Source organism: Lithobates pipiens, unplaced genomic scaffold (assembly GCF_037356315.1).
Source record: "Lithobates pipiens isolate NorthernLeopardFrog02 unplaced genomic scaffold, aLitPip1_a1.2 Scaffold_18, whole genome shotgun sequence".
In the NCBI taxonomy this organism is placed as follows: Eukaryota; Metazoa; Chordata; class Amphibia; order Anura; family Ranidae; genus Lithobates; species Lithobates pipiens.
Genome location: NW_027507758.1, coordinates 50,170,249 through 50,184,032, shown reverse-complemented (window position 1 = coordinate 50,184,032; position 13,784 = coordinate 50,170,249). Strand labels below are relative to the sequence as shown.

At 44.9% G+C, this 13,784-nt stretch overlaps 1 protein-coding gene across 1 annotated transcript in view; it reads left to right on the top strand.

Annotated features, from left to right (window-relative positions):
* PLEKHH2 (pleckstrin homology, MyTH4 and FERM domain containing H2) overlaps positions 1-13,784 on the top strand; it is a 232,244-nt gene that overhangs the window by 167,961 nt on the left and 50,499 nt on the right. The window contains exons 16-19 of the mRNA XM_077485672.1: positions 490-570; positions 4,043-4,222; positions 4,570-4,678; positions 6,161-6,273. Of these exons, the coding sequence (XP_077341798.1) occupies positions 490-570; positions 4,043-4,222; positions 4,570-4,678; positions 6,161-6,273 (483 nt within the window). The remainder of the gene's footprint in view (positions 1-489; positions 571-4,042; positions 4,223-4,569; positions 4,679-6,160; positions 6,274-13,784) is intronic.

Sequence of the window (13,784 nt, the reverse complement as noted above, 5' to 3'; positions counted from 1 at the left end):
TAGTAGTAGTAACGTATCGTAAAATTTAGCGCTGTATTAAACTCCATGGATGATGCTCCTAGGCAATTGAAACCTTGGGGGCCCCCCTCACAGGTTTCTGGGGGTTTCTCATCAAGTAGTGTGTACTTTGGCTGTAAGGTGGAGATACCATCCCTATTGTACAGTACACGTATGTAGGTTACACCAAATTGTTTTACCAACTGACAGCTCAAAGAAGATGAGCTTTTTAGGAGACAAACTGTAAAGTGAACCTGATGTCTTTAGTCTTTAATGTAAAGTTTTCTTTTCTTTGAGTTGATTAATTTTTTTTTATCTTTTGTAAACAATTTAAGAAAGCATCATTGCAATTTTCTTTCAAGATCAAATCAATATTATTTTGATCCGTTGTTATGGGGCTGTTAAAATGGCATGGGGGCCACAGGCCAGTTCTTGCTCTGCCTTTTTGGTAATCTGGCATTGGTAAAATATGTTGCTTTTTAAATTTTACAGGTCAAACATGGATACTCTAAGAGAGTTTGGTGCACGTTGGTTGGAAAAACATTATATTATTTTCGTAGTCAAGAAGAAAAGGTAAGAGCAGTGGAAAACTGGAGTTTTAAAAGGATTAATCCACAATGCCCATGAAAAGCCAAGATCAAATTGGTTAATACAGCATTTATTTATTGAAAACCTTAAAGAAGTTTGCCCCCCGGCCCCCCCCCCAGCAAACACTTACTGTAGCTGCTGTCTTTTAATATTAGGACACTTACCTGTCCTGGAATCCAGCAATGTCGGCACCCCAGCCGATGTTTCCATTGGCTCTTGGGTGCTGCGCTCTCCATTCGTAGTGAGGGAACCCAGCAGTGAAGCCTGTACAGCTGTCTCCCTACTGCGCATGTGCAAAGTGCCTGCGCTTTCTGAATGGCCTGGTAAGTGATATCGCCATAGTGACATCAAAGAAGTGGGAGTGGGTACCTGTCAAAGGTACCTGTGCAAGGTGCCAAATGTGGCACTGGAAAGGGGGGGGTGGCTGATAAGCGGAGCTTACAATTTTGGAATTGGATACGGGTTTCCCAATGAGAAGGTTTCAAACAGGTCCAGATTGCAGAAGGGTCCTGTACATCTTTGGGTCTGGTTCAGGTGCGAATTCAGGCACAAATTTGGACCTAAATCACAAATGAACCCGGTGAACAGAACTGCATCAGATCCCAGAAATGAACCCGTGGCTGCACATATGTGAACCAGGCCTAAAGGATAAGCTCACCTTTCGGAACGTCACGTTTTTAATGTGGAACATGTAACATGTTCCCACTGCTACAGTCGCTCTCCTTTCCCTCCCCTCCCTGTGGCAGCAGCGCGGGGAGAAATTCCCTGTACTAGCTGTCTCTTTTTGAAAACAGCATGACCGTGCGGGCTCCGCCCACAGGACCACATCATTTATTCACAGAGATGTGTGCGAATGAACTACACTGAACAAATCTATAAACGCAGCACTTTTGTGTTTGCCCCTATTTATCATGAGCTGAACTCAAAGATCCATGACTTTTTCTATGTATACAAAAGGCCTATTTCTCTCAAATATTGTTCACAAATCTGTCTAAATCTGTGTTGGTGAGCACTTCTCCTTTGCCGAGATAATCCATCCACCTCACAGGTGTGGCATATCAAGATGCTGATTAGACAGCATGATTGTTGCACAGGTGTGCCTTAGGCTGGCCACAATAAAAGTCCACTCTAAAATGTGTAGTTTTACTGTATTGGGGGGGGGGGGGACAGTCAGTATCTGGTGTGACCACCATTTGCCTCACACAATGCAGCACATGTCCTTTGCATACAGTTGGTCAGGTTGTTGATTGTGGCCTGTGGAATGTTGGTCCAATCCTCTTCAATGGCTGTGTGAAGTTGCTGGATATTGGCAGGAACTGGAACACACTGTCGTATACGCCGATCCAAAGCATCCCAAATATGTTCAATGGGTGACATGCCCGGTGAATATGCTGGCCATGCAAGAACTGGGATGTTTTCAGCTTCCAGGAATTGTGTACAGATCCTTGCAACATAGGGCTGTGCATTATCATGCTGCAACATGAGGTGATGGTCGTGGATGAATGGCACAACAATGGGTCTCAGGATCTCATCACGGTATCTCTGTGCATTCAAAATGCCATCAATAAAATGCACTTGTGTTCCTTGTCCAAATTGTCCATAGCATAGGCCTGCCTATACCATACCCCCACCGCCAACATGGGCCACTCAATCCACAATGTTGACATCAGCAAACCGCTCACCCACATGATGCCATACACGCTGTCTGCCATCTGCCCTGTTCAGTGAAAACCAGGATTCATCTGTGAAGAGAACACCTCTCCAAAGGGCCAGACCCCATCGAATGTGAGCATTTGCCCATTCAAGTCGGTTACGACAACGAACTGCAGTCAGGTCGAGACCCCGATGACGATGGTGACAAACTGCAGGCAGGTCGAGACCCCGCTGAGGACAACAAGCATGCAGATGAGCTTCCCTGAGATGGTTTCTGACAGTTTGTGCAGAAATTCTTTGGTTATGAAAACTGATTGTTGCAGCAGCTGTCCGGGTGGCTGGTCTGAGGCGATCTTGGAGGTGAAGATGCTGGATGTGGAGGTCCTGGGCTGGTGTGGTTACATGTGGTCTGAGGTTGTGAGGCCGGTTGGATGTACTGCCAAATTCTCTGAAATGCCTTTTGAGATGTCTTATGATAGAGAAATGAATGTTCAATTCAAGGGCAATAGCTCTGGTGGACATTCCTGCAGTCAACATGCCAATTGCACGCTCCCTCAAAACTTGCGACATTTGTGGCATTGTGCTGTGTGATAAAACTGCACATTTTCGAGTGGCCTTTTATTGTGGCCAGCCTAAGGCACATCTGTGCAATAATCATGCTGTCTAATTAGCATCTTGATATGCCACACCTGTGAGGTGGATGTATTATCTCGGCAAAGGAGAAGTGCTCACTAACACAGATTTAGACAGATTTGTGAACAATATTTGAGAGAAATAGGCCTTTTACCTACATAGAAAAAGTTGAAAATTTTAGTTCAGCTCATGATAAATAGGGGCAAACACAAAAGTGTTGGATTTATAATTTTGCTCAGTGTATAAGCCATGTCATCTTTGCGTCTGTTGAGGTAGTTCCCTGTCAGTGTGAGCTGCCTGGCTGTATGATGTTAGGGGCAGGCAGCTCACACTGACATTCTGCAGGAGACCTGCATGGCATGAATAATCTTCTGATCGCTGGTGCAATGCTTTCCAGGCTCCTAAAAAAATAAAGAATAAGTAAATAAATGTTTTACTTTATTTTTTTAAAGTGAACTTGTTCTTTAAAAGCATTTACCACCAACTTACCTGATATGTATGATCTCAACAATAATGGCCCATTTACATTCTTGCAGTGCGTTAGCGCATGTATGTTTATGCGTATTATGTCACATGCTACAGCCCAACGCCGGGCTTGAACAAAAAACTACCCTTGCAGTGCGTGCCCCCCTCCACACACTGAAAGGGTTAATTGCTCATTAAGCCTGGGGGGGGGGGGGGGTAGAAGAATAGGGTGTAATACTTCATTCCTTGCCCTGGGAGGCTTCCTACATCTTTGAAATAATTTACCCTCTAGCACAAGATCCATTAAAAGGAACTGGTTGGTACAGTTAAGTCACAGGACGTGGATGGTTGTCCTACATACTAAGGGCCGGTTCACACAGCGAGGCGAGGCGAGGCGACACGGCTCGCCTCGCCTCGCTCCCGCAAGTCGCCCCCATTCAGTACTATGGAACCGTTCTGAGAGGAGCGACTCGAGTCGCTCCGACTCAGAAAAAAGGTTCCTGTACTACTTCGGGGCGACTTCGGGGGCGACTTGCATTGACTTCTATACAGAAGTCCTCTGCAAGTCGCCGCTGAGCTCCCCGCAGGTCGCGGCGAGGTAAGTCGGAGACGCCTCGCCGCGCCTCGCTGTGTGAACCGGCCCTTAATGTGCTACATTGATGACTAGCATATAGATTTTGTAAATAAATTATGATATTTCATTCAGTTTCCACTGGGGCAAATCAAGCTCTGGGAAGCTACAGTAGAAGAAGTAGATCGAACCTGCGATTCTGATGAGGACTATGAAACCAACGGACGCAGTCTATTGTCTACCCATTACACCATTGTTATCCACCCCAAAGAGCAGGACCCCACATACCTTCTTATCGGATCCAAACATGAGAAGGTAAGAGCATGGGTACCAAGGGCCTAGATTGTTTTTTTGTTTTTCAATGTATCTATCCAAAGTCTGAGTCTGAAAATGCAAACAACCTGGCTCTTATGCTTTCATACACAGGTTGGACTAGGTGGCCTAATTGTTGCTGCACATCATAAGCTTTTTCAGAGTATTACCTTTTCTGCCAAATGGTGTATTGCAACCTGAAAGGTGGACTCTAATGTTTGCTAATTATATATACAGATAACATTTAACATGATAATGTGTGGCACAAGTGTACCGAAATATTAATATTATGTTATACCTATGAAATTAGTTTAGTATGGGTTATAATTGTTTTTGTGGTGTTTTTTTAGGATACCTGGCACTATCACTTAACCATGGCAGCTGGAGTGATGGGAGCAAGTGTTGGCACAGAGTTTGAGAAGTTGGTGTGCAAACTGCTAAGTCTGGATGGCGACTCCTGTAAGCATTGAAGTCAATTTTTTAAAGACATCACACCTTAGTATGTCACTACTGAAGTACATGAAAAACAAAAAACAAGGGAAGTGCAAATCGTAGCGCAATAAGGTTCTTTGAAAAAAAGTACAAGTAAAAACACACTTGCATGCACTCACATGCCCTGCACTTGTCAGCATGCCCATAAGACCCCAGGATTCCACCTCATCATCCTCCATCTGAAATTTCCCCCAGATGCTTGAGAAAGGGGGGTATATCCTCAAAACACGTCCCATGGTAACCCACTAAGCTCTTCCTGAATGCGTCCTTTCTCTTGTGCATCTGCCCACCCTCCGGTGGACCTCCAATGCACACAGCCTTTCATGGTGTAGGTGCACTCAGCTCCTTCTGTCTAGCACACCATAGGCACACACTTTCTGATCTACATTCTTATTGCACTATGATTTGCGCTTCCCTTTTTTTCCCCTATTTTTTTTGCCTTTTGGAACACCTAAACACAAAAGGGTTTTTTTTGTTTGTTTTTGCTTCCACTGCTGAAGTACTAATCTGCAATATTTTTTAAAGTTCCAGATATATAAATGTAGAAATCTTTACCTTTATCAAAATGCCCCTGAGCCTAGAAGGAGTGCTGACTTCACCCTTTGTCATGTGTACAGACCCAGGAATTGAGGTCACATACTTCCCCAAACCAAGAACCACTGGGTATTTTGCACCAGTTGCAACAGAGTACATAGCAGTGGAACTGCAAAGTTGGTAGTACAAATCTGCTTCCTCTATTATGTTTTGAGTGGGGCATTTAGAAGAGAACAAGTTGCACTAACACGAGAGTTAGGAAATGGACACTTCAATAAGTGTCCTTATAGACATTGGCAGGCATGAAGGTATCCTCAGTGTGCATAGCAGAATTATCCCAACCCAGCATTGGAGGAGAGAGACCAACTGAGAATGCCGAAATACCCCCTGAGATCCTCCTCATCATAAGCCCACCTATTGCCAATTGATTCTTCTGTGTAGGGTCCTGCAGCATCTTCATTTGTCCTTTCTTCCCCAACTTTGGGTTGGGTCCACCTTGTTGTACACCCGTAAGTCTATCACTGTCTGATTTCCTGTAAGTGCAACTTCTTAACCAAGAAACACCCAACACAAGCCAAGGTTTGTTCAGTTATATATATCCCTGTTGACCCTGTTTGAGATATTTCTCCTTGTTACCATAAAAGGAACATTTTTGGTTGAATAGTGGTGGGTTAGACCCTTAGATGTCACAAGGAAGGGAAAATCCTTACCAATAGGGACTGTACCAGTTATGTTGGTAGTACAAATCCTGACAGAGGGCTTTTAGTGTTTCAGTACTGAATGCTTGGTTTCTTGCTCTTTTCTACATTGAGTCAACCTTTTTTGAATTAGTTTCATCCCATGAATTTTCTCCTGTCTACCCCAAGATCAGCTATGAATTCCATTCCTCATGTAAACTATTATTTCCTTATGTAGGTACCCAGATTTGGAGACATCCAGCATTATGTCACAGTAAAGAAGCCATAACATCCCCTCTTACTACATTACCGTCAGAAGCACTGCAGACAGAAGCTATCAAATTATTTAAGGTGAAAACTTTGGCAATATTTTTCATTACACTTATGTTTTTATGGAATAAATAATGAGATGAATTATGAGGGTTTTTATGGAGGCAAAATATGAAAACACTGTCACAGAGAGATAAAATAAGTCAGAAATGGGTCATTTAGAGCAATCTTAATAGCATGGCAATGTAACTATTTTCCCTATATGCCTCAAAAATAGCAAACTTTTGAAAAACTTTTGTCACCCTACCATGAGAGAAACTTCCAAGCTATTATTGTTAACGTCTGAAGATGCCAGTTGCCTTGCTGTCAAGCCACTCTGACACCACCCCTATGTGTCATTCAATCTAGGGCTGTGTAGATCAGCCATGATATTATGAAGAACCATGCTGGGACAGACTATTATGCTGGGACAGATGCTCTTATGGTTTTGTGAATATCTATGGGGGCACTTCCCCTATTATCCAATGTATACAGTTACGATGGTTATGGACCTTTGACTTTATTTGACCTTCTTGAGGAGCCAAAGGCTATTAATTAGCCATTGTCAACCAGGGTTCCTTTAGAACCCGGGTAGGTGTTGGTAGGTGTTCCTTAGCCACTTCAATGCTGGGCACTTTCACTCCCTTTCTGCCCAGGCCACTTTTCATTTTTCAGTGCTGTCCCTCTTTGAATGACAGTTGCGTGGTCATGCTACACTGTACCCATATGAAATTCTTATCCTTCTTTTGAGACAGATAGGCCCCTTTCACACGATAGACCCGCTCGGATCCGCCTGTCCATTTTTCAGGTGGATCCGAGCGGGCCACCCATTGACTTGTATGGGCAAGCTAATCCATCCGATCCGACAAGATCCGCTCAAAACAGACGGATCTCGATATGTTCACCATCCGTCCAGCGGATCGGATCGGAGTGGATGAAAACGGATATTCTGTCTGTTTTCAGGCGATCTTCCCATAGAGATCAGTGGGGCTCAGACAGGTCCATCCCTGCAGAGTGAGTGGAGAAGGACCTGTCATCAACGGATCGATCTCCTGCTGAGCTAGCGGAGTCATCTGAGCAGATCCGCCCTGTGTGAAAGGGGCCATAGAGCTTTCTTTTGGCTGTATTTATGCACCACTGGGTTTTTATTTTTTGCTAAACAAACTTAAGAATAAACAAAAATATAAAAAAATATTTTTCTTAGTCTCTGTTTTAAAATTTTGCAAATAAGTATTTTTTCTTCTTCACTGATATGCACTGATGAGGAGGCATTGATAGTCACTGATAGGCGGCACTAATGTGCGCTGATGAGGTGGCACTGATGGGCAGGCACTGATGGACACTGATAGGCGGCACTGATGGGCACTGATAAGTGGCACTGATGTACGCTGATGAAGCTGCACCAATGGACACCGATGAGGCTGCACTGATGAGACTTCATTCATAGGTGGCACTGATTGGCACTGATAGGTGGCACTAATGTGCGCTGATAAGACTGCACTAATGGGCACTAATGAAGCGGCACTGATGTGCACTGATGAGGCTGCATTTATAGGTGGCACTGATGTGCACTGATGAGGCTGCATTTATAGGTGGCACTGATGAGGTGTTTTTGTTTCTGGAAGGGCTAATTTTATCTAAGCTTTAACCTGCTCCCACCCCCACTCTAAGGCCCATACTAACTACCCTGTAAGGGAAAAATGTGTTTATTACCTATTCTGAGGGTTCTCGGGTCCAGCCACATGATCGGCTCCCAGCGCTGGCTTCAGGGGTGCGAAGGAACAGCTTTAACGGATGCCCCATAGTAAGTCTTTGAATGTCACTGCTCAGGCACTGTAGCTGTTGTCGCTGCTCTTTCCTCTTCCGCTGGGGAGATCACATAACTGGATTGCATCGCCCTTAATTTATGTAAGTGTAGCACTAACCCCGTAGGAGCTGCTGGTTAGATTTGGGATTACCGTTACCTTCTGTTCTCCTCGTTTCACATCTAGGGGTGTCCCGTGTTAAATGGCCCAGTAACTTGAGACTGACAACAGATCCACTTGAATGGATTTTTTTTGCAAACGTAGACAATGAACAGTCTCTTAAAATGGGATCAGAGGGTTGGAAAGGAAGTTCAGATACTCTTAGTGTCAAAGTCAAAATGTTGAAGAACTTGCTTACTTTGACTGCATCCAGAGAATAGCCGTACGTGGTCTTCTTCTGAAGAGTCCTCCCCTGGAATGCTTGAAGTCACTGGGTCTCTCCCAAACCGGAGACGGCACCCAACCACCTCAGTTTCCTTGCCTCGGGCCAGCCGGCCCAGAGACATCAAAATCGGGTGGATCCGCACCCCAGGCCATAGCCTTCCTGGGGGCTGGTCAGGAGGACCAGGTCCATGAAGTCAGTACATCATTCTGGACAGGAACCCCAAACCACATGACGTCCGCATCTTAAATACCCTCTCCCAGAAAGCACAGCGAGAGCGCCACTCCCACTGGGCGGGCTCCGAGAGAGAGTAACTTAAGCACCTGACCAGACCATAGTTCCATGCCTGCCAGAAGAGACAGTGCCCCCTGTGGCCAGGATGAACATCTCACAGTCCAGTCAGACTGATGCTGAAATCTAAATTTAGACAATTGTATCCAAACCAAACTGTAGTTCAGGCATAACTTTAACGTTGAAAAACGCATAGCGCTTCCTCTTTAGGAGCCGCCGCTACATAAGTATACATATCGTTCCTTTGTAGGATGGTTACTATAGGGCTTACAATGGGGGAGGGAGAAGGTTTAAAGTGGTTTTGTACAGAAAATTGCAAGTTCGTCTTATTCAAATGGCTTTGGAACATAGATGCAGTTATGACCATTGAAATAAAATAATATGCAGTATTTACCTTTTATTTTTAATGTTTATGCCGACTTCCGGGCTCTCCTCCCGTGGGAGTAGGCGTGTTTATCGGCTTCACAATGGTCCCTGGGAACTTTTTTAGCCATTTCCCAGGAATCCATGGGGGACACAGTCAAGCCGAAATTGCCATTTTGAAAGTGGGCAGGCAGCTCTATCAGCCATTACCACTATAGCATAGGAGACAAAAGGAAGGAAAACAAAGAGGACACTCAATGAGCATGTGCGAGATGGAGCAGTGGATGCTGGGAGCTCAGTGTCATCGCATCCAGGAAGTAAATGCCTGTGGGCTTCAAACGCCCACAGTGAAAATGGAAACCGCCGGACTGCTTTTTTAAAAGTTTTCCTTAGCAATGAAATCGTCACGCCGGGGGTTAAAAAGACGCCGATTGTGGCTGCAAAGACCCGGTAGGAATCGCCCAGCAGTGACATAGGTAAAAAAAAAAAAAAACGGCAGTGGAATCCCGCTTTAAGCTTAGATAGTATTAGCCAGGACTTCCACTTTAATAGCAAGTAAAGGAAATTCACGTCTTCTGTTCTGCCAGACAGAGCTGTGCTGTGTGGCAGAACTGTGTAAGTCTGAGAACTGGATGGACAGAAATACAAATCCTTTGGCAGGTAAAACTTCTTGCATATAAATAATCCATCGGTGTATATGGCTGTTTTCCTGGCATTCAGTTTTAACTCGAACCTCAGGAACATTATTAAAGCTTAAAGGGGTCTAAGTTTACCTTTTTACAAACAATGAAGCATTATGATGGACTCCAGGGCTGTGTATTGCAGTGTACAGTGCCAACCACATCGGTAGCACGAGGCATCACGGCTGCTATCAGAAATAGTGGCAAGGATATGAAGCCCTGGTTCACATTGATGCAGCTTTCAGTGGAGATGTACATCTGATTTCACCGCAGCTTGCATCTTTATTCACAGAAGTCAATGCAAGTCGCAGTGAAATCGGAAAAAAAGTACTGCAGGAACCTTTTTCAAAGTCGCTGCGACATGAGTCCTGCCAATTTGAACGGTTCTATTGCAGGCAATGAGGTGTGACTTGTCATGTGATTTTGAACTGTCAAATCGCATGAGAAATGACACTTGTGTGAACGGGGGGCTTAGGCTGCATTCACACATGATTGCGGGCAAAATCATCCGGGATTCCGCCCTGCGATTTCAAATGTCTGCAAGTAGACATTGCTGTTGACTCCAATTCAGATGATTACTCCTCACAAACAAAACACTAATAAAACCTTTTTATGCATAGTACAGCGAGTAAGTGTTTGAACCTCTGTCTTGAGTCCATGGGGTGGATTTACTTTTCAAAGTGCAGTTGCACTCTGCATGAGCAGTTGCTCCAGAGCTAAATGAGCACAAGTTCTGCTGACTTCCTTGCACATGATTGGGTATTCTTTTAAAAGTGAACCCTTACTTCATTTACCATGCTCTAGAGCACTGATGGCGAACCTTGGCACCCAAAATGTTTTGGAACTACATTTCCCATGATGCTCAACTACACTGCAGAGTGCATGAGCATCGTTGGGAAGTGTAGTTCCAAAACATCTGGGGTGCCAAGGTTCGCCATCACTGCTCTAGTGCTTTGTACAGTCAGAGTGCACAGTCTATTTGCCTTGATGCCTCCTTAGGCTCCATTCACACTAATGCATTTTTTGATGCTTTTTGCATTTTGCAGAAATGCAGACTATTTTTTTAACATGGGTTTCTATGGAACACGTTCACATCAATGCGAATGTGCCTCTGCATTTTTGGAAAGGGTCTGGGACTTTTTTCCTCGCAAAATGCAGTGTTTTGCATGTAATAGACTTCAATGGACCCGCATCAAAAACTCAAGTACTGCGTTGTTACCGCGATTTGTGTTTTGGGAATTTAGTTGTTTGTTTTTTTTTACATTCACTGTATATCGTTGGTTGCTAAGGAGTGGGCTGGGAAGACGGCTGCCACGTTCTTAACAACCGATGAGTCAGAATGTAAAAAAAAGACCATACCTTTGGTCTGGTATGGATTAGGAGGTGACAACCCCACGTCAAAATAAAAATAAAAGGTATGGGGTTCCCCCCCAAAATCCGTACCAGACCCTTATCCGAGCATGCAGCCCAGTAGGTCAGGAAAGGGAGGGGACGAGCAAGGGCCCCCCCCCCTGAACCATACCAAGCTGCATGCCAACAACATGGGGGGGTGGGTGCTTTGGGACAGGGGGGCTCTGCACCCCCTACCCCAAACCACCTTGCCCCCATGTTGATGGGGACAAGGGTCTCTTCCCAACAATCCTGGCCAGTGGTTGTCAGGGTCTGCAGGTGGGGAACTCAGAATCTGGAAACCCCCTTAAACAAGGAGACCCCCCTTTTGTGAATGGGTATCGGGTACATTGTACCCCTACCTATTCACCAAAAAAGCAAAGAAATGTAAAAAAAAACAAGAGCCGGTATTTGGCAAATTCTTTATTAAAAAAAAACGCTCTGAGCCATCTTCTTCCACCCATGTCTCTCCCACCACCATCTTCTCCCGCCACCGTCTCTCCTGGTGCTGTCTTCTCCCCAAGTAATCTTCTCCCAGAGCTGTCTTCTCCCGCACCGCTGTCTTCTTTCTGTGATGTCACAAGGGGCAGGCTCTCCAGTTGATGTCACCGGATGGCCACACCCATGGCTATATTAGAGATGTCAGACAGCAGCGGACGTCACAACGAAGCAAAACACCCTTTCAGACAAGAGTGGAATTTTGTTTTTAGCGGGTAACCAGCAGTGAGGAAGAAGACAGTAGCGCGTGAGAAAACAGCACAGAGAGTATACGGCGGCGGGAGAAGACGGCTCAATGCTATTTTTTAAATAAAGGACTTGTCAAAAACCGGCTCTTTTTTTTTTTGACGTTTCACAGTTTTTTGGTGAATGGGTAGGGATACGATGTACTGATACCCATTCACATGGGGTGGGCGGGATCTGGGAGTCCCCTTGTTAAGGGAGGGCTTCCAGATTCCGATAAGCCCCCCGCCTGCACACCCGGACAACCATCAGCCAGAGTTGTCGGGAAGAGGCCCTTGTCCCCGTTAACATGGACGGAAGGTGCTTTGGAGTGGAGGGGGGGGGGGGAAGCACAGCACCCACCCCCACCCCCATATTGAGGGCATGCGGCCTGGTATGGTTGAGGAGGGCGGCACTCGCTCGTCCCCTCCATTTCATGACCTACTGGGCTGTATGCTCAGATAAGGGTCTGGTATGGATTTTTTTTTTATTTTAGCATGGGGGTGTCCCCTCCAAATCTGTCTGGTATGATCTTTGGGGGGGACTCCACACTATTTTTTTCGTGAATTATTTCAGCCAGCTATTTCTTTTTTTTTACATTCAGGGGAAGCCCGCTGACAGCTGATGACTCATCGGTTGTTAAGGATGCGGTGGCTAGCTTCCTGACCTGCTCCTTAGCAACCAGCTATATACATTGAATATACATTGAATATAAAAAAAACACATAATCAAATAGCAAAACGCAAATAATGGAAAAATTGCAGCAAATATGCGGTTACAAAAATGCAGAAAGCACAGCAAAAACCACTGCAGAAACGCTCAAAAGCAACATGCATAGATGTGAATCGAGCCTCACTTCCTGTCTCAGTCATTTCCTGAGTGTTGGGATCCCTAGGACAGGAAATAAGTGGAAATCTCTCTTGAGGGAGCACAGACACCATTAAAAACCCAAAGAAAGCTGGTAATTCCGATCTCTCCAAAGCTAAAACAATACATTTTTTGGGCTGGAGTTGATTTTTAATTAAGAAACCGTAGCGAAAGGATTGCGCTCATAATATGTAAGATGTTTGTTCAGGATATTGCTACTTTCTAGTGATTTTCCAGTTCTCATTCACTTCAGTCAGGTTATGCCAGGGCCACGGCCTGGTTCAAATTTACCCTTTTTACAGCGGCATTCATAACGCGAAACGTGAAACCCAGAGACACTTATGTCATCGGCGCAACACACCTACCATAGACCTCAGTGGGAATCAAGTACTGGAGGAGCACAGCTGCTGTAAATCAATGACATATGTGTTAGAATAATTCGGACAAGCGTCTAACTGTGGAGCATGCTGGGAGGTCATGGCTGCCTGTTGGATAAGATATCCGGCACCTCATTCTAAAATAAATCCAGTGCCTGGTAAAGCCTGACACCGGCACACCATGATAAGTGGATTCCTCTTCTTATTGACCCCAAAGTGGTCTGGAATCCAGATAATGAGCTCTACTTATTTCTACAACTCCTGTCTGCCAATTACTGGAGAACATTGCTTAATGTGAACTCACAGAGATAATAATACGGGAGACATAAAGTGAACAGACAGCTTTTGATGTACTCTATACTGTATATACAGCTGGAATTAAAGCGGAGAGCCACCCTAAAATAAAAAATAACATTAACATTCTCAAAAAAATATAAAAAAAATAATAATTTTTACTTACCAGAAACCCTTGTTGCTAAGCAGTCTTCCTAATCTGCCTCTTCCTATTCCACGGCGCTTCCTCCATGTCGGTGAGCTGCCACATCGCCTTCTAGGACTTGTGTGTGCCAGAAAACAACAGGGCCATTCACAAAGCACCGCGCGACTCGTGCATGCGCAGTAGGAAATGGGCAGTGAAATCGCAAGGCTCCACTGCCTGTTTCCATTAGTTAAGATTGCG